General features: G+C 37.3%; 1 protein-coding gene across 1 annotated transcript in view; it reads right to left on the reverse strand.

Annotated features, from left to right (window-relative positions):
- The window catches only part of PROS1 (protein S), a 70,683-nt gene that overhangs the window by 33,855 nt on the left and 14,818 nt on the right, over positions 1 to 22,010 (reverse strand). The window contains exons 2-6 of the mRNA XM_055436044.2: positions 12,434 to 12,591; positions 9,142 to 9,166; positions 4,845 to 4,931; positions 1,761 to 1,883; positions 1,539 to 1,670 (exon numbers count right to left, since the gene is read on the reverse strand). Coding sequence (XP_055292019.2) covers positions 1,539 to 1,670; positions 1,761 to 1,883; positions 4,845 to 4,931; positions 9,142 to 9,166; positions 12,434 to 12,591 — 525 coding nt within the window. The remainder of the gene's footprint in view (positions 1 to 1,538; positions 1,671 to 1,760; positions 1,884 to 4,844; positions 4,932 to 9,141; positions 9,167 to 12,433; positions 12,592 to 22,010) is intronic.

Here is a 22,010-nt window from a genome sequence, read left to right on the forward strand (position 1 = left end):
TACAGTGCAGTGAAGGACAGACCACTCACTGAATATGAACTCAATGTAAGGATTTATGAAAGCAGACTATAAATAGAGTTGAACCAGATAACTTTACATTTTAAATTACTAAATTTTTTTAACCTCACAAAAAGAGGAGAAGATGGGGAAGGTGTAGGGAGGAAGAGAGGGAAGAAGAAAAGAAAGGAAAGAAGAAAAAAAGGGAAGGAAGGAAGAAGAAAGATAAACTTGCTCCCATTTTCTAAAGGCAACTGCAGGCTGGAAAATGTCACGTTTAGTTACCCACATACCTAGCACTTATATCTGAAGATTTAGTAAAAGACAGTTAAGCAATCTAATGGAAAAGATATCATGCAGAAAAAAGAAAGGCAAAATTTTGGGGAAAAAATATTTCTTGTTTTTTTCTAGTTTTTTTTAATTTATCTATTTTTTATTGAAGGGTAATTGTAGAATTTTGCTGTTTTCTGTCAAACCTCAACATGAATCAGACATAGGTATACATATATCGCATCCTTTTTGAAACTCCCTCCTATCTCCCTCCCCATCCCACCCCTCTAGATTGATACAGAGCCCTTGTTTGAGTTTCCTGAGCCAAACAGCAAATTCCCATTGGCTATCTATTTTACATGTGGACATGAGTTTGAGTGAACTCCAGGAGGGGAGTTGGTGATGGACAGGGAGGCCTGGCGTGCTGTGATTCATGGGGTCGCGGAGAGTCGGACACGACTGAGCGACTGAACTGAACTGAATGCATGTTTCGTGTTATTCTTTCCATACATCTCACCCTCTCCTCCCCTCTCCCCGTGTCCATAAGTCTATTCTCTATGTCTGTTTCTCCATTGTTGCTGTGTAAATAAATTTAAAAAGAAACACACTAGCAAAATTACTTAAAAAGCTAAATTAACTGACAGGAATTATTTAAGTTTGAAATTAAAAAAAAAAAGTTATGACCAGTGATGTGATCTTAAATGTATAAAGAAAAAGAAAAACCAGAGTTTCATCTTTTTCAAAAACACAGAGGAAATGAGGTGCAGGATGGAGGGTTTATATTGGAAATTAGAAAGTTATTTCTGACAAGGAAATATACAATGAAAGAAGTTACTAAGGATTGTGGTGATTTATTTGTAAACTGTAGATCTTATTGAAATAAAGGATGTAATAACAATACTATAGAGTCTAGAAGAAATAGGATACACAATGATTTTGCAAATACTGTAGTATGCGAAGACTTGAATTAAAACTTTATCACCATATAATGAAACTCTTCAGTAAAACATGTGCATGTGCATGTATCAATACACACATACATACACAATAAGAAAACATCAAAATACTCTGAAATAAAAAAATACCCGATCAACAATAAACTAGAGGCAGTCCCACAGAATCACAGGCTTCAAGGTGGATAATAATGTATACTTATTATAAACACTTAAAACTCAAGAGTTTTCCATGAATTTCCTGGGGAAATTCCCTCTAACTGAATTTTTGCTCTTACACAGTAAATGCCTTTTTTTATTCTACCTTTTTACTCTTACCTTTGCAGTCCTTTTTATTTGAAAGCATAACAAAACCATTTTTACAGGAACAGTAGTAACTTCCAGGTGTGTTTTCACAAATCTGGCTGCAACCTCCATTTACATTTACAGGATCTTTGCATTCATTTATATCTAAAAGGAGAAAACAGAGTACTTTCAAAGTAATAAAGCCTTCTGAGAACTTTTCAGGAAGTCAGTTGAGATTGGGTATGTTATACATACCAGATTCACACTTTTCTCCTTGCCAACCTGATTTACAAATGCAAGTGAATGTCGCTTGGCCATCTTTGCAGGACATATATCCATCTTCATTGCATGGCAAAGGATTACACTGGTCTGGAATGGCTAAAAGAAATACATATCTATTTAATTTTTATAACACACCACAGTACAATAGAAGTTTATGTCCTTTAATAGAAATCTCATGAACAAAGTCTATGGTACATGGGAAAAAATACTACTTAGTCCTTCAAATACTTTTTCAAGAAGAAAAGTGGATCTATTAAACTTTTATAATTATTTCTGCAAAAGGAAGCTACTTTTTGTTTAAATCCACTCTTTTTAAAAATAATTTTATTTATTTATTTATTTTTGGCTCTGCTGGGTCCTCGTGCTGAGCTCGGACCTTTTTCTAGTTGCTGGGAGCAGCGGCTACTCTCCAGTTGTGTTGCCCGGGCTTCTCACTGCAGTGGCTTCTCTAGTTGCAGGGCACAGACTTTATTGTGGGCTTCAGTAGTTGCAGTTCCCAGGCTCTAGAGCACAAACTCAATAGATGTGGGGCACAGGCTTAGCTGCTACTTGCATGTGGGATCCTTCTGGATCAGGGATCGAACCTTTATCTCTGGCATTGGCAGGCGGATTCTTTACCACCGAGCCACCAGGGAAGCCCCACAACTACTTTTATGTTTCCAAATATACACAAATATATTACAATTTAATATTCCTTTTATATATTACCTTGCTGCTGCTGCTGCTGCTGCTAAGTCACTTCAGTCGTGTCCGACTCTGTGTGACCCCATAGACGGCAGCCCATCAGGCTCCCCCGTCCCTGGGATTCTCCAGGCAAGAACACTGGAGTGGGTTGCCATTTCCTTCTCCAATGTGTGAAAGTGAAAAGGGAAAGTGAAGTCGCTCAGTCATGTCTGACTCGTAGCGACCCCATGGACTGCAGCCTACCAGGCTCCTCCGTCCATGGTATTTTCTAGGCAAGAGTACTGGAGTGGCTTGCCATTGCCTTTTCCGATATATTACCTTATTTGAGCCTTAAAACAATTTCATGAGGTAGGCAGAACAATAAAACTATTCAGTACCAATAGAAAAATTTGAGACTTCCAATTTGGGGTAACATAGAATAACAGAAGGCCTTCCCTGATGGCTCAGACTGTAAAGAATCCACCCGCAATGCAGGAGACCTGGGTTCGATCCTTGACTTGGGAAGATCCCCTGGAGTAGGGCATGGCAACCCACTCCAGTATTCTTGTCTGGAGAATCCCCATGGAAAGAGGAGCCTGGTGGGCTACAGACCATGGGGTCTCAAAGAGTCAGACACGACTGAGCACAGCACAGAATAACAGGAACCAGATTTATTCTCCTGCTTTAAATAAACAGAACTCTAGTCAAATGGTTTTCAGACATTAGGCAACAGGCATCAGAATACTGTGATTTTTAAGGCAAGGATATTTCTTTCATAAAACGTCACAGCACTTTATCACTATCTTAAATGATACGCCCATTTATTTCTTGATTTATTTATGGTCTCTCTCGCCTCACTAGACACTGCAATGGTTCTTGGTTCCTGCATATTCCCATACCTGTTTCTCCAGCCTTCCTAGCCAACTCTGAAAATTCCTTTCATCTTTCCTTGACATTTTCCTTAGTTAGCAAAACAAATTGTTAACTGCGAAAAAACCTTTTTTTAAATCTAACTAAAATCTAATCACTGAACTTTTCAAAAAATGTCTTCATAAAAGCAAGTTTTCTGAAAATTAGCAATTTATTAGGTATTAGTTATGTGTGTGTGCTCAGTTGCTCAGTTGTGTCTGACTCCTTGTGACCCCATGGATTATAGCCTACCAGGTTCCTCTGTTCATGGGAATTCTCCAGCAAAAATACTGGAGTGCATTGCCATTTCCTACTCCAGGGGATCTTCCCAACCCAGGGATCTTGCATCTCCTGCATAGGCAGGCGGATTCTGTACCACTGGGATATCTGGGAAGTCCAGATATTAGTTAAAAAGAATAGAAAACAGGTTAATCAAGAAATTATAAAATTATTTTTCTGTCCTTGGGTAAATTAAAAAAATAAAGTATGAATTAAATATACATGTTCAAGCAAACTGTTTTACTTGTGAAGTTACAGCTAATTTTGAATTATAGAAAGTGCAGATAAGTGAATATCTCAATAGTACCAATGCTGCATGTAAAATATTCACTGGACAAACATCCCAATTTACATGTTTCAATTTCACCTTTGTCTCTGCATGTCAGCAAATTGATAAACTAGAGACAAATAATCTACCAGATTTATCACTAGACCTTATGTGAACTTCAGAGGGAAAAGGCTAATTTGATATCACAATATTTTACACATTTATATCCACATTTATACCAAATGTGGTATACCAATAATTCCACATTTCTACATTTATACCAAAAGTCAGAAAAATAAATGTGGCTCCCCTGTGATCCATTAGTCAACTGTAATATTTGGTCATAAGTACATGGTTACGCAACAACAGTCAAAAAGCTCTTGAGAATAAAATTCTGAAGCCAATGATGTAAAGCTTGGCAAACATGGACCACTTCAATTTAAAAGTTAGCTAGAAAATTCATTTTAAGCAGCATTTACATATAAAAACACATTCCTTCAGGGAGTTCCCTGGCAGTCCAGTGGTTAGGGATCTTCCTTGCTGTGGCCTGGGTTCAATCCCTGATGGGGGAACTCAGATCCCACAAGCTGTGTAACATGGCCAAAAAGAAGAAAAGAATTCATCTTGTACATTTCTGATACATACACATGTTATATGATACTTAAAAGTTTAAACTAAGTAAATAATAAACAAATAAACACTGAAAGAAATAATTATTTGGCCAATCTGACCCAGTGCTAGAGCCATGTGGCATACACCCTCCCCCCAAAAAACACTATTCCTCAAATGTATTTTGAGAAAACCTCCTTACTTGGCCTACAGCCAGCCCTTCAAAGGCTCATTTGTTGATTTTTAAACAGTAGTTATATTTATATGGGTGTACTTTACTTGCAGGATTTTGTCGTTTTGTTTTTTAAACTGATGGTATAAGTGTTTACCATTGACACAGCTCCTCAGGTCAGGGTAAGAATTAGTTGACAGACGAGCAGTAGTGAATAATCCAGCTCTGAAAGAGCCAAGACAACCTGTAAAACACAAACAAATGTCATCTTAGAGCTGATACACTAAACTTGATCTGAAATCATGGTAGAAATTATCCAGAGCAGTAGGATATTTATGCTTCTGGGTATTGACATGGTTCAGCAATCAAAATGTCAATTCTAAATGCCTCCATCCACCTTTTTGAAAAATCAAAAATCTACAAGCAAGATTGTAATATATACACAATCATGAAAAACATATTTATAGAAGCTTCTCTTTGGGAAAAAACCTTAAAGCCAGAAGGGGAAAATATCTTGGGTTAGCAAAGAAATTTATTGCCACATAAATCTATGCTCTTAATTCTGTAGCAGAGACCTAAAGTTACCCTCAAATCTGTAGACCAGAGCCTAATTAAGAAACTATTATTAAGTGAATAGAACAAGTTAGTGTTTCTGGTTGTTGTAGGCAAATTCCAATTCTTCCAATGTTGCATAGAGATTAATAAAATAATGTTTGTATAATGCCTCAATATTACAAAGCAGGTTTACTTTATTCATTTTATTTCTCAATACAAGTTTGTGAAATTAGATTCAGCAATCTGGCAGAAATAAGATGAGAAACAGAAATAAAATACGTATGGACTTTAACCAGGGGTCATTTAAGACCAACAACATAACACGTCTTAACAGCCACTGAAGATAACATTGCTTATATCAGTTCATTGTACAGATAGTTTTAAGTACTCAGTTGCTAAGTTGTGTCTAACTCTTTGCAACCACATGGACTGTAGCCCACCAGCCTCCTGTCCATAGGATTTCCTAGGACAGGTATAGATAGTCACTAACCCACTAAAAAGGTGGAGTTTTGGTTATCTTTTGCTGAGTAAAGACTCCCAAAATTAGTGGTTTATAAAATAATCATTTTATATTACTTATGATCTATGTATCAAATATTTAGAAAGGGTTTATTTACTTAAACTGTTTGTCTCTGCTGCACACAGGACCAGTCAGCGTGGCTGGGGCTGTAAGATCCACTTACTGGATGACTTTTCACTCACATGTTTAACAGCGCAGGCTTCTTGGCATCTCTGTCTCCACACGGTATATGCCATGCTTCAGGGCTTCTCCACATGGTTGCGTTTCCCTGAGTACGCAGTCCTAAAGTGGCATTGCTTTCGTGGTACTTAGCTTCCAAGAGGAAGAAGAAAGAAGCTGCCAGGCCAGTTAAGAGGCACTGTGTCACTTCCATCATAGTCTATTGATCAAAGCAGTCTCAGGATCCACCCAGATTTGGGGGAGGGGGGAAAGGATAGATTCCACATAGTGACAGGAAAGTGGCAAGATGACATTGCAGAAGAATATGTGAGATGGGAAATATTTTTGCAGTCATCTTTGGAGAACACAGTTTATTATAGATGGGTGCAAAGGCTCATTTGAAGTCTGTGTGTATATTCCTTTCCTACTGCTTTTGTGACAAATCATCACAATCTCACCAGCTCAAAATAACACAAATTTATTCTCTTACAGTTACAGGGATCACAAGACTAAAATTAAGGTGCGGGTAGGGCTTCGTTCCTTCTAAAGACTCTAAGGGAGAATCTATTTCCTCTGTTTCTTCCCCAAGCTACCTGCATTCCTTGGTTCATGGCTCCAACCTCGTATCATTCTCAACTCTTGCTTTATTGTCATATATCTTACTACAAACTCTGATCTCCTGCCTCCCTTATATAAGAACACTTATAACTACGCTGAATAATGTCCTCATCTCAAAATCCTTAACTTAAATCTTCACAGACAACAATTAAGGTAACATTCAGAGGTTCTAAGGATAGGACATGAACATCTTTGGGGGGGGGGGCAGTCACTACTTAGCTTACCAAGGTAGGTTATAATATTTTCCCACAAAAACAATAGTTTATACTTACATTGAAGTCTTTCTGGAGACACAATGAGACCTAGGCAATCTTAGGTCTTGAGTATTCTTTCCCTGAATTCATTTGTTCCTCTTCTTGAATCACCCACTCCCAGAATTATCGTATTCTAGTGTGAACATTTCATTAGGATTCTGGCTTGTAAGACAGCCTCATTTTGCAGTTCTGGACAAATCTGACAGCCAAAATTTGACACCCTTAAGCTAGAGGTTCAGGTGAAATGCTTCAGGACCCCAGGCCAGACTACGGTGTATGTTTAACCCATGAACCACCTTATATACGAGTCCATACTAATACACTGATAACATTTTTTTGGAATTTTTTTCTAATTTTTTTAGAAGTACAGTGTGAAGTGTGAGCTGCATGGTTACTCAAAGCAGTGTAATCCTATCCCTTACTTTCCCATTTCTCTTTCTTGTTGTCCAACTGGAATGCAGGAAGTGGGAGAGAATAAAAGTAGAAAGGTGAGAACTGGAGAGAGATCGTCTTAGCTTTTGTAGCCTGAAGCAGAAGCTCGCCCAAGAATTGGAATTAGGAATAGAAACTTGGGCTATCATGGAGGAAAGCCTAAGAGAGAGGTACTTTCAGGAGAGGTTCCAGTGGTCAGGACAGAACACACTAGAAATAAATCTTGGTTCTAGACTATGAAAGCTCCTATACCCATATTGTCATACGATTATCTTTGGTAACATTTTATGATTATATTTTATTTTATAATCTTTATTTTATGATTATAAATCCAATCTATGTTGGGTTTATAGTAGTTCCCCTTTTTAACCTACATTTTGTGTTTTGGTATTTCTTCTTTCCCTTTTTTTCTTTTTCCTTGTTTATTCTTGCCGGAGGTTCATCTAACTTACTTTCCTTTGCCTTTGAAAGAATGAGATTTTCTACTGTTAATCCTCTGTTTTCCATTTAACTTATTTCTATCCCTATTTAGGTTATTTCCTTTTTTGTTGTTGTTACTCAGGGTTTTCTCTGTTGTACTTTTAAAATTTTGCTTGATTTGAATGCTCAGGTTCTTTTGAAAATACCCAACGTGTCCTCTTACCGCTGCCTCAGAAGTCAGCACCCCAGGTCTCCACACACACAGTGGGTCAGGCAGTCTTCAGTCTATGCGTGGACTTCTCACATTTCTTGACCTTTTTTTCATTATATTTTGTTATTATTAGCACCTGGAATAGCTATTGCTTCTTTCGAGATGATTTTAAGAGAAGTCAGCAGTCTGAACTAATCCACCAGTTGGGCAAGAACTAAAAACTAAAAGCTATTTCTGATGCTTACATTCTGGCTCAGAATGTAGCATTCTTCCCAAAAAGTTTTTCTCTCATAAATTTAATCATCCATTTTATCAGGTGATATTTTACAGGCCTACAAAGATGATAGAGTTTTTTACTCTATTTTCTAAGGAAAAGAACACAATTTAAAAACTTACCTTTATATAATGAAGCCCTGAGTATTTTTGCCCAAATTCCATGTTTTCAGTGCAGTGCATGGAGGATGTGGATAGACTAACACGTTTCCTGAACTCTTACAACTCTAATCCAAACATTGTCCCAAAAATATGTAATAGTGATCTAATTTCTTGGGTGACATTATCTCACTATAAGGAGCTCCCAGCATGAGCTGTGGTAATTAATGAAATTACTATTAGGTTTACCAGAGACAGGATTATAAACATTTATTTTTCCCAATTAGGAACACTGGCCTACAAAATATACACATGAAATAACAAAAAGGTTTTAACTAAGGTAGAGCATTTCTGTTCTCAACAGTGGAATTCACCACATATAGCTAAATAAAGACCAAAATATAAAATGTGAATCAAAAAGTCATAGTAAAAAAAGTCATACTTTTTTTTCAACTATATAAATCAGTTGAATTATACTTTTCATTTGAAGAAAGTTCGACATAATTTTTAAAAATCTAATTCATGTGTTTATTTGATATACCCAATAGCTCTAAAGTTAGAAAATAAAGTTATAACATAATACAGAAACTAAAAAGTTAAATAAGTTGCCTAATCTGACACAGCAGAAACTTTTAGGTCTGAGACTAGAGCCCACATCATATTATTATTATTTTTCATAGGACTTCGGCTTTTCTATTACACTGCCAAATAAGGCAAAGAAAAGTGAAAGTTGGATACATGTCTTTAAATAAAAGGACGGCAAGGATAGCAAATCTGCATACAGAATGAGATCTTACTCCCAAGGCTAATGAAATTGTATGGGGTGGAACATATATAAACAGAGGATTGGACTTCATCATATTTAAGTTTCTATCATTTCTAAGATTATATGATTGAAATCCTTTAAACTTACCTAAATATTTTGGATAAAAATATTCCTAGAAAAAAAGAAAAGAAAAAATATATCTTAACAAAGGTAAATTTCACTATAAAGTTAACATTTAATTTTAAAACATGTTTTTATATTAAAGATGCAATAAATTACATTTAACTATCATTTTCACATTACAATGTAACATTTTTTTCTATAGTAAAAGATACACCAGAAGTATATGGCTAATAGCATTAAGCCAATAAAATGCTTTTAGGCTTAAAGCAATACTGATCAATTAAATCATGCTTCAAAGACTTCTAAACTGAAAACAGGTTCTATTGAAGATGTTAAATGTGAGTACATATGCCCCCTTTGTGTAAATCCTTTAATTTTTTCCGTGATGATTAGATACCCATTTGATATATTTGACATCATGTTGATTACACACAGTAGATTAATTTCTGAATAACATAATTTGAAGTGGACATTTATCTTTTAGCATCTTATGTACATGTAATACCTTACCTATAAACTGGTGATGTACCAAGAAATTTTTCTCTAAATCAGTAATTTGGATGAAGGAATACACTTTACCAAAAGGAGAAAAGTGTTAACAATGATTTTCTAATGGAAATGTCCCCAGGCTGGTTGACAAAAGCCTTCTTAAGCCATAAAATATCTAATGCGCAGCACTAATAGCATAAGAACTCATGAGAAACCACCGTTTCTACACAAAAACAACCTCAAGTACAGAGCATAACTTTCATCCAGGATACAATTAAAGTCCTTATTCCTTCCTCCTCTCACATTTAAACCTACACAACACTTACTTACTAATTTCTAAGAATGAGATCCAACCACTAAGCAATTCAGACATTGATATTGTCCTCTATAGCAGCGGTCCCCAATCTTTTTGGCACCAGGGACCAGTTTCATGGAAGACAATTTTTCTTCCAGACCAAGGGAATGGGGATGGTTTCAGGATGATTCAAATGAATTATGTTCATTGTGCATTATATTTCCATTATTATTACTTCAGTTCTACCTCAGATCATCAGGCATTAGATCCCAGAGGCTGGGGAACCCCTGTTCTACAGAACAAAAGCCAGGACATAGGTAATGATGAATGGGTTCAACACGAGATAATGTAATGGGGAAAGGACTATATTACGGACAATGGGGAGATAAGCAATAAGGTGGTGACTGGGAGTGTGGGATGAGGGATGTAGACAGGAGTGTTTGGGAAAGGAAAGAAAGTAAGAAACAATAACAAATGCTTTTTCTTTCATTTCTCCCATTTCTTCCTCACTCTCACCATCATCTCTTTTTCTTCTATCAGAAACACCATTATCAGAATGAGTGGAGGCGAGGAAGCACATAAATGAGTTTCTTTTCTCCACTCTTTCCCTCCCCTCCATATGTCTTCTGTCTCATTCCCCATTTGCTACTCAGAGGCTAAACTATGAGAACATCTGAGTTAAATTCACCCTTAGAAATTTAGTGGTAGAAATACATGCTTAAGTACTGATGGGTGATATAATAAAATGAAATCTTGGGCATGCAGGCTTGTCTTAAAATGTTCCGGCAAAACAAAACAAAAATTAGAGTGAACGGGGTGTAGAATAGGCAGACCAAGAATAGCAGATGGTTGATAATCACTGCAAAGGGAAGGAGTCCCTACTTTGGGATATAGTTTCAATTTCCATAATAAAAAGAAACATTTATGTATATGTGTGTGGTGTGTATCTGCTTCCTACACAATAAGAGTACATTGTTACCTTGTGTGAAATAAAATATTTTTGCCTTGTCAATTGCTTTTCCACAAAAGATAGCAAAACTAAGAGAAACATTTGGTTTCAATCTTCAGTTCAGTTCAGTTCAGTTCAGTCACTCAGTCGTGTCCAACTCTCTGCGACCCCATGAATCACAGCACGCCAGGCCTCTCTGTCCATCACCAACTCCCGGAGTTCACTCAAACTCATGTCCACAGAGTCGGTGATGCCATCCAGCCATCTCTAAAAATGTCTACCTTGGGAAAAATTCCCTTTGAACCTATTAGAGTATGTGGAGGTAAGAGGATTAAAGGGTAATCCCAGAAATCACAAGTTATTACTGTCCTGGACAAGTTCTCTCACTATAGACAAACGGTTCCTGCTTGTTACTGCTTATCCAGTCTCATGGTCCCAGGAGCTAAGTCAGAAGTAAAGGAGGTATTTTGAAGATACATATGCAGATATATATGCCTCCCTCATTTCCTTTTGGATGTATAGTTCATCCAGGAAAAAAAATCTAGGCTAACCCCAAAGGTCATCAAATTTTAATTCTCAAGGTCACCCTCATCCTAATTCTTAGAGGCACTATTTATATTCTTGCTACCCACAGAACAAGTTAGAGAAAGTCTTCTCTAGGAGAACTGGGGGGCTAAAGATCAGCTCTAAGGGTCTCTTATTTCTGTATGATATTTAGGGATCTTTATAGTTTTCTAGACTAACTTGGAAAAATGTATGCACTAAAGATATAAATTCTACCCTGGGATTATCGATGATTTAAAGTGGGCTCAGGAAACTTACCAAGAGTTTATGGAATAAATTAAAAGTGTTCTTAGGAAACACAGTATTGAAATGAATTCTTCAGTAAGCATTAGCTGAAGACCTATTATGTACCAAGCTCTGAATTAGAGGTCCTGTTTTCTAAAGCTTAGTTAAAAATGCCAATGAAGAGAATTAATGAAGCATAGTGATAATGATGTAGTCACACACACACACACATACACACACACACACACACACTAGAGATCCCTTCCCCTCACCCAACAGTACAAAATACTGGTTGGGAGAAAGTAGTTCAAACCATGAAATTCATACTGTTTGTGATAATTAGGTATAATTGAATTATAGTTTGGTCAGAGCATATTGCTTTTGGCAAATAGTATTTCCCTAAGAAGCCCATCCTTGAAGGTACTTCCTCCTGAAATGCTTCAGTGGGAAAATGCAGAAGGTGATACTGTTATCGTTGTTCAGTTGCTAAGCTGTGTTCAATTCTTTGGGAGCCCATGGACTGCAGCCCACCAGGCTCCTCTGTCCATGTGATTTTCCAGGCAAGATTACTGAAGTGGTTGCCATTTTCTTCTCCAGGGGATCTTCCCGACCCAGGGATCAAACCTGCATCTCCTGTGTCTCCTGCACTGGTGGGTGAATTGAACCCACAGAAGGTGATACACAATCATTAACTTTAAAAAGGAACACGAGGGAACAGAGACTAAAGCTAGAAATGTTCCATCTGTAACTATATGTCTAGGTGTACTAACTGACCACGTTTCATGAGTTCTTACCGTTTCTGGGTTATTTTCAAAGACTTCCCTGGCTTCTTCTTTATTGCACAGTTCTTCAATGCATTCTCTTTCAAGATTGCCCTTTTTCGTTTCTTCAAGCAATGAATTTGCACGGCGTCTCCTAACCAGGACTTGTGAAGCATGTTGCCTCGACAAAACTGAAGGAAAAAAATATGTTTACATGAACAAGTCTTTCATTTTTCCACATATTTTTTAAACATGATAATTTAAATAACTTTTTGTCTGTAAATTGCATGGCATTCAAAGTAGGGTTAAACTGAGGAGGAAAATGCAGATACATATGCCCCTTGGTTAACAACCCAAAGAGCAGTTTGGTGTGTAGCTACAGCACTTGTCTAATGATTTACACAAATTATTCAAGTTTATGCTTGAGTTCAAACATAACTAACGAAAATTCAATGTTTACCTCATTATGACAATGTTGGAAAAAACATCATGCTGAAATGATTGTCAAAAGTCATAGCCACAGGATCTTTAAAGTTAGAGTAACAGATTTTCTCAGTTTTAATGGAAAACTTGCATGATCTCTGACCAATCAGTCCAATCGGCTATTTGAAAGATACTTGATAGGCTAAAACACCTGGTTATCTACACAAATGAGAAAATAAAAACCCATGGCAAAAGGAAGACCATATGCAAAGCACAAAATACAGAAGGCAAAGAGAAAAAAAATGGTAACTTTGAGTATAAAAAAAATTTTAAGCAGTTGAAAAACAATGATAAAAATAACAAAGTTCAAAGTCAAGCAACAGATTGACATCTAGAATTCATAAACAACTTTTGCAAATTAAATAAAAAATAATACAATATGGCAACCAATACAGGTATGTGTGCAGTGTATGTGGGTGCTTAGTCACTTAGTTGTGTCCAACTCTGCAACCTTTTGGACTGTAGCCTGCCAGGCTCCTCTGTCCATGGGATTCTCCAGGCAAGAATACTGGAGTGGGTTGCCATTTCCTCCCCCAGGGGATCTTCCCGACCCAGGGATTGAACCCGCCATCTCCTGTGTCTCCTGCAATGTAGGCCGAAAGTAAAGAAGCCATGTGTGCAAGGTTAAAAACAAAATAAAAACTGTAAATAAAATAGAAACAAAACAATATCATGCAAACATCACTACAGAGAAAAAGTAGCCAATAAACATGTGAAAAGATGTTCAACACAAATTTTTTTAAAGCAATCAGACTTTTGCCTAATATATTTGCAAAAATTTAAAAGAAGGAAGATACTACTTCACTGAAGATCTCCAAGGTATATTATTAAATTGAAAAGTGCAAATTATAGATGCCTCATCTATAGCATAATCCTATGTATACCAGCCATACTTGTAGATGTGTAAATATCAGGTGGACAAATACAGAGAAAAGAGTTTGGAAAGACACTCAAGCTATCATCTGCAGTTATAGTTGAAGAAAAGAAAGGAGAATAAAGTTTGGGCTTTATCATTTTAGTATATGAATGGAACATCATTTCTTAATGAAAAGATTTGAAATCACATATAAAATCTACAAATTTTTTAATCCTGATTTTTAACCACAAATGGTTATTTCACTAGAAAGATAAGCAAATAATGTAAATAGCTAAATTAATTTTTCTCTTATTTCTCTCATAACCCAGTATATATAAGGAATAGATAATCAAAAGTTGACAATAGAATGAAGAAAAAAGAACAGCAAAAGGACTAACTAATCAACTCTTACTATAATTATTAGTTGGATAACTGAACACCTTTCAAGAGTGATTTATGTTTATTTATTTTAGTTTTATATGGGTTTCTTCACTTACAAAACAGAAGTTTAAATGTGATGATTAACAAAACTGTTTGAGTTATATTGAATATTTTTGACAATATCTCTCACCATTTTTATTGCTGCTCAAGATCAAGATAAATTAAGGCTGTGTGCATCTAAAAGATGCTATTCTGTGAGCATGCCAGCCACCAAGTGCATTGCTAACTGATAAATGGCAGCCCAACCAACAATGAAAGGGTCTGACATTAAAATTATCTCATTTATTTGAAATAGTTTTAAGCATGCTACCTGATAATAAATATAGCAAAAACTTGGCCCTTCTGAAAAGAAGAAAGCTTTAGTCATTCAGTCATATCCTACTCTTTGCGGCCCCATGGACTATAGCCTACCAGGTTCCTCTGTCCATGGGAATTCTCCAGGCAAGAATACTGGAGCAGGTTGCCATTTCTTTCTCCAGGGTATCTTCCCAACCCAGAGATCGAATCCATTACAGACAGATTCTTTACCATCTGAGCCACCAGGGAAGCCTTTCTGAATGTCAAAGAAAATACATTAACCTTTCTAAGGAAAACAATAACACTTCGTATTAAAGATGAATATACTGATGTAATAACAAAATAATCAAGGTCAGATGCAATTGGAAAACAAACCATAAACATCACTCCTTAGCATTTCTTCCTTTCAGAATATCAAACTTTAGAATTCAAAGGTTAATATTGATATTTAAGAATATCTCTTTCCCTATAAGAGCCTCATTGCATGACACAGACCATGTGTAGTAACACATATTATACTTATCTTTGGGGAAGTTCTCAATTGTCAAGGAGAACTAAAGTGATAGTTTTAAAAAATGCTCACATAAATTTATAAAATCAGAAGAAAACACAGTAAACCATTACTACAGAGATGATGAAAATCCAGAGCATACAAGATATTTGCTCTAAGTTATTCAGCTTATAAACAACAAAAGTACAACTTAGATCACAGGCACCCCAATGCTCAAACCTGCAACCAACCACTACTATTTGCTACTGCTTTTCAGAAAAGAGGGAAAAGTTTCATTATCTCTGATAATGAGAGGAATATTAAAAATGAAAATTGTTACACCTCTGACTTAAAGGATAACAAAGCTCTTAATTAAAAAAATGATTCTGTCTAAATAAATTTTGTCTGAATTTGAAAGTTTGTTTTAGTTTACCTAGGTTCAACCCAATAATACTTTCAACTGGGATGGTGTGTAACAACTTTCAAAGTGCATAATAGTGATTTCATTTGATCCTACATAAATAAAGAAATACGCTACAGGATAGAATTATCATTTCCATTTTCTTATTGAAGAAATTGGAGCTGAAAGAAGTTACATGTATTTTTCAAGATCATAGAGCTACAAAGTGGTGCTAAGGAGATAGGAATTTTTTTAATTTATTTCTTTTTAATTGGAGGATAATTACTTTACAATATTGTGTCGGTTAATACCATACATCAACGTGTATCAGCCTTAAGTACACATACATCCCCTCTCTCTTGAACCTCCATCTTGAGTCACCCTCCCACACCAAGCCACCCCTCTAGGTTGTCACAGAGCCCCAGTTTGAGTTCCCTGAATCATACAGCAAATTCCCACTGACTATTTTACATATGGTGGTACATATATTTCCATGCTACTCTTTCCATTTGTCATACCCTCTCCTTCCCCTACTGTGTCCATAAGTCTGTTCTCTCTGTCTGCGTCTCCACTGCTGCTCTGCAAATAGGTTCATCAATACCATCTCTCTAGATTCCATACATATGCATTAATATATGATAGATATTTGCTTTTCTCTCTCTGACTTACTTCATTTTGCATAGTACGCTCTAGGTTTATCCACCTCATCAGAATGGACTCAAATGTATTCCTTCTTGTGGCTGAGTAACATTCCATTGTATATATGTAACACAGTTTCTTTATCCAATCATCTGTTGATGGACACGGGGACAAGAATTTAAATATACCTAGCCTCCAGTGCTCTTTCTTCTATGTATTCTACCACTTAAATGCCCACAATGTACTTGATTAAAAAAAAATAAATGATGTGGTTTTGTAGTGGACATAGTTGGTATCTTAAATAAGACATGTATTGTCTGTTATAAAATAAATCCACTCATCTAACAGAATGTGTTTTCAAAGGAATCTACCATTCCTTGTCAAAAAGATATAAATGTGACATCACAGATCCAAACTAAAACTACAGAACTGTAGGATGAGACAAATATACGTTCTGAAGTGTTCTTATCACTGGTTCAAAATCTGTCTGTCCCCAAATCATGCGACGAGTTGACTCACTGGAAAAGACTCTGATGCTGGGAAGGGTTGGGGGCAGGAAGAGAAGGGGACGACCGAGAATGAGATGGCTGGATGGCATCACCGACTCTGTGGACTTGAGTCTGGGTGAGCTCCGGGAGTTGGTGATGGACAGGGAGGCCTGGCGTGCTGTGATTCATGGGGTCGCGGAGAGTCGGACAAGACTGAGTGACTGAACTGAGCTGATGGCACCATAAGCACATAAATGCTCTTTTTGTATTATCTCCTATTAACCCCATCTCACTGTTAAACACATAATAAAGAAACTCGGAGAAGTGGAGTTTAATCTTACCAAATTCACATAACTGAGAACAAAGTTCATCAAGCCTGGCTCCAAAACCCATTCTCTTTTTGCATCACCACATTGTCTCTAATCATTTGTTTCACTTCTTTTAGATTAAGAAGTTTTTCAAGAAAATCCTTGTGAAAAGCCAACTAACATGCTTGAAAAGTGTTACATTCAGATTAAAATTTTTAGGTTATATTTAGTTATGAGTAGTCCGAGATTAGAAACATGACTGAAAGTGCTTGATTTTTTACCTTATCTGAGTCATCCCTTCTTCAAAATAATGACCACAGAAGCTGAACAATTATGTCAATAACATAAGCACTGACTCCCTCAATGTTTTCTGTGGGAGCAAAAATTTTTTCACCATAAATTTGATTAAACAACAAAAATTAATTTACTGTTGTTGGTACATACTTCATTTAACACCTGTCATAAGGATAGTGGAGCTAGCATTGCCTCTGTGGTGGTGGTGGTTTAGTTTCTAAGCCATGTCCAACTCTTTGTGACCCCACGGATCATAGCCCATCAGGCTCCTCTGTCCATGGGATAATAATATTGGAGTGGGTTGCCGATTCCTTCTCCACGGGATCTTCCCCACCCAGGGATCACACCCACAGAACTGCATCTCCTGCAGTGCAGGCGAATTCTTTCACAGCTGGGCCATCAGGGAAGCTCAGCATTGCCTCTTCTCACAGGAAAATGCCCTCACTGTTCAATTCAGTTTGACCTCCATCAAGAGTTAAAGAAAAACGTTAAAAGCCCCTTTCCCACTTAGGTGTCTAAGCCTGCTATCTTCTGTTCAGAGGGGTCAGAACTGCAGGTTGTCCAGAACCAATCAGTCAGATGCAGGTGACTCAAACTTTAGGCTAGTTCATCTTCTGAATCTCTTACCTTTGCAGAGATAGTTCTCACATTCCTCCCTCCTAAAACTCATCTTTTTAAATTCTGCTTTCTGTCTCTTCTTTTAGCCCCTCTTGGCATCCCAAGAATGAAAAACTGTCCCTAAAAGAATGTATCTGAGAAGGGAATTTTAGGCTAGCGTTTGCTTTGGCAGAGTGTTTGAATCTTTGTTTCTTCTTCATTGTGGGACAGGGTCAGGGAAATGGCATCCAATGTACAAACAGAACAATTAGATAACACTTTGAGATGCAATTGTGCCTCCTAGCTCTCAACTGCTGAAATGGCATGTTTTGCTTACACAAAGGGAGAAGGCAATGGCAAGCCACTCCAGTACTCTTGCCTAGAAAATCCCATGGATGGAGGAGCCTGGTAGGCTGCAGTCCGTGGGGTCGCTAAGGGTCGGACACGACTGAGCGACTTCACTTTCACTTTACACTTTCACACACTGGAGAAGGAAATGGCAACCCACTCCAGTGTTCTTGCCTGGAGAATCCCAGGGAAGGGGGAGCCTGGTGGGCTTCTGTCTATGGGGTCACACATAGACGGACATGACTGAAGTGACTTAGCAGCAGCAGCAGCAGCTTACACAAAGACTGGTAAAAATAGAATTGCTATTTTTGATTGATATAGGGAGTTACTATTGCTATTTTCCAAATGATATAGAAAAACCATTAGTTAATAATGATTGGAAATTATATTTTACAAATTTTATTTTAAATAATCGCATATTTGAGGGAGAAAGGATACATGTATATGTATGGCTGAGTCCCTTTGCTGTTCACCTGAAACTACCACAACATTGTTAATCTGCTAAACCCCAATACAAAATAAAGAGTTTAAAGACTGAAAAATTAATCATCACATATGTAAAAATCTTTCATTTTTATTATAAAGATTTATGCAATAGAATATTTACAATTGAGGAGGGGTATTAAAAAATATGAAGGTTGCAAAGACTAAGAAAAAGCCAAAGACAGATTTTTAATTAGGCATTCATCAGGCTACATAATTATTACAACTTTCAGAAAAGCTTGTGTTAGCCTTAAGAAACAAATGTTATGTCTGTACATGTTATACATCCATTCTTTTAAAGTAAAGTTTTTCTTTTTTTAAAGAGAGCTAAAATACTAGCTAATACACTTCTCTACATTTCACATTTGTTTCTTATTGAGGTCCAATTCCCATATCTATACACCACTACCAGAAAAACCATAGCCTTGACTACACTGCTGAGCAACTGATTCTTCTCATATTATTATATTAAGGATTGGGAAAACATTTTAAAAAGTGTTCTGTAAAGGTGAACCATGCCTGTCTTTCAAGAGGACTAAGCAATGAAAAGGCTGACAAGAAACAAGAGAATCAAATACTGTAAGAGGTAGGTCTGTAAGCAAGTGAAAGTCAGTCATGTCCCAACTCTTTATGACCCCATGGATTATACAGTCCATGGATTCTCCAGGCCAGAAGACTGGAGTGGGTAGCCTTTCCCATCTCCAGGGAATATTCCCAGCCCAGAGATCGAACCCAGGTCTCCCGCATTGCAGGTGGATTCCTTACCAGCTGAGCCACAAGGGAAGTCCAGGAATGATGGGAGAGGGTAGCCTATCCCTTCTCCAGGGGATCTTCCCAACTCAGAATCAAACCGGGGTCTCCTGAATTGCGGGTGGATTCTTTACCAACTGAGCTATAAGGGAAACCCTAAGAGGTAGGTCTGGATAAGGTTTAAATCTGGGGAAAAAGAAGAGGAGATAACCTGTGAATTATACAGTATACATATAAAGGTGAGTTTTATAACATTTGAATTAGGAGAAACAAGGGTTGGCATTTATTTAGAAGTAGAAAAGCAGTGGCATTTTAAAAAATGTGATCATTGACCCCCGCTTCTAGAACAGATCAAATGAGTAGGGAAACAATGCTTGAACTATTTAGTCACAATGGAAGTGAAATGAACCTCTCCGTACTTGAAGATTTAATTGTAATTAATTTACAGCCCCTAGTCTAGGAAAAAAGAGTAAATCGACACTCTGACAATTATCCCCAAGATTAAACCTTTGCTTTAGCCCGAGACAAAGATAGGGGTACAAATTAGTTACTCCTTCCAAAACTACAAATACTTCTACCCAAAAGACAGAACAGGCAGCTTATTATCTTGAAATAAACTATCTTGTCCATTTCTCCGATTTCATGTGTTTGCTCTCCGTAAGTGAGAAATTAAGGTATTTTTGAAGGAACTCAGAATTCAGAGTTTAGCAAGGTCTAAAGAGGAAATTTCTATAGCCCTCTCTTTTCTCCTCTAAACAACTATACTGTAAATTGGTTATACTTTCTGAGGCTACAACAAGAGGTCTCTTTTTAGGATGTGCAGCAAGATATTCATGTAGTCAGCTTGCTTTATCTTTTTTACCTCCTACACATTAGGACACCAAAACACCATCTGATTTGATGTCATGTAACAAGAAGTTACAGCCCAGTAAATGTTTTGTTTTTGTTCTATTTGACCTATTTTGTTAAGGTGGCATCAATTAATATTATTAGTTCAGTGGCCTGTGTCTGTATTTATGTTTGGAAAAGCAAAAGAAAACAATAAGAGAGCTGGCCTAATTCTGCAATACCCTGCTTCCTGCACCATCTCCCAGATCTCCCCAATAAGCAATAAGTATGAAGCATGCTTAGAGGCTTAGGAAGACTAGATCTCAAAGGCTTCCATTTTGACTCTTGTGCTGTGCTTAGTCGCTCAGTCGTGTTGACATTTTGCAACCCCATGGACTGTTGCCCACCAGGCTCCCCTGTCCATGGGATTCTCCAGGCAAGAATACCGGAGTGGGTTGCCATGCCCTCGTCCAGGGGTCTACCCAGCTCAGGGATCGAACCCAGGTCTCTCACATTGCAGGCAAATTCTTTACCATCTGAGCCACCAGGGAGTCCCACCAGGGAGACTCTTAGGATATTACTATTTTTTAAGTGCTGAGGTAGAAATAAGATTATTTGGAATGTTGGTAAAGCATTGACTAGATGTTTATAATTCAATATAATTTCTGCCAACCTTTCAGAACTCCCTGTGGACTTTCTAAAAGGCTGTAAGACACAGTCTAAATAACAGTGGCGTAAAATGATAACTTTGGAAAGGAGAAAAAATGATTGGGGTAAGAAATCAAGGAAAAGAAGGAAAATAAATAATAAGGAAAGATGCATTTAACGTATATTGTGTGGGATCAAGTAGTGCAACTAGAAAGAGTTATTTCAAAGAGCAATGTGCTCTTTACCTTGACAATTACCTTCGACCAATTCCCACAAAGGCTTAAATAGAAGCCTGCCCAATTACCTAGGACTCATAAGTTTCCCAAAAGCACTGTCCCTTTAGAAACATAGACCTTAACAACCACAGAGGCTATATATTGTCACCCTGCTTATTTAACTTATATGCAGAGTACATAATGAGAAATGCTAGTCTGGATGAACCACAAGCTGGAATCAAGATTGCTGGGAGAAATATCAATAACCTCAGATGTGCAGATGACACCACCCTTATGGCAGAAAGCAAAGAACTAAAGAGCCTCTTGATGAAAGTTAAAGAAGAGAATGAAAAAGTTGGCTTAATACTCAACATTCAGAAAACTAAGATCATGGCATCTGGTTCCATCATTTCATGGCAAATAGATGGGGAAACAATGGAAACTGTGACAGACTTTATTTTGGGGGGCTCCAAAATCACTGCAGATGGTGACTGCAGCCATGAAATTAAAAGATGCTTGCTCCTTGGAAGAAAAGTTATGACAAACCTAGACAGCATATTAAAAAGCAGAGACGTTGCTTTGCCAACAAAGGTCTGTCTAGTCAAAGCTATGGTTTTTCCAGTGGTCATGTATGGATGTGAGAGCTGGACTATAAAGAAAGCTGAGTGCCAAAGAACTGATGCTTTTGAACTGTGGTGTTGGAGAAGACTCTTGAGAGTCCCTTGGACTGCAAGGAGATCCAACCAGTCATAAGGCAAACAATCCTGAATATTCATTGGAAGGACTGATGCTAAAGCTGAAACTCCAATACTTTGGCCACCTGATGCGAAGAACTGACTCATTGGAAAAGACCCTGATGCTAGGAAGGATTGAAGGCAGGAGAAAAAGGGGACAACAGAGGATGAGATGGTTGGATGGCATCACCGACTCAATGGACATGAATTTGAGCAAGCTTTTGGATTAGTTATGGGCAGGGATGGAGAAGGCAATGGCAAGCCACTCCAGTACTCTTGCCTAGAAAAATCCCATGGATGGAGGAGCCTGG

This window comes from Moschus berezovskii, chromosome 1 (genome assembly GCF_049115385.1).
Source record: "Moschus berezovskii isolate FMDL1 chromosome 1, NW_MosBer_1.0, whole genome shotgun sequence".
Classification (NCBI taxonomy): domain Eukaryota; kingdom Metazoa; phylum Chordata; class Mammalia; order Artiodactyla; family Moschidae; genus Moschus; species Moschus berezovskii.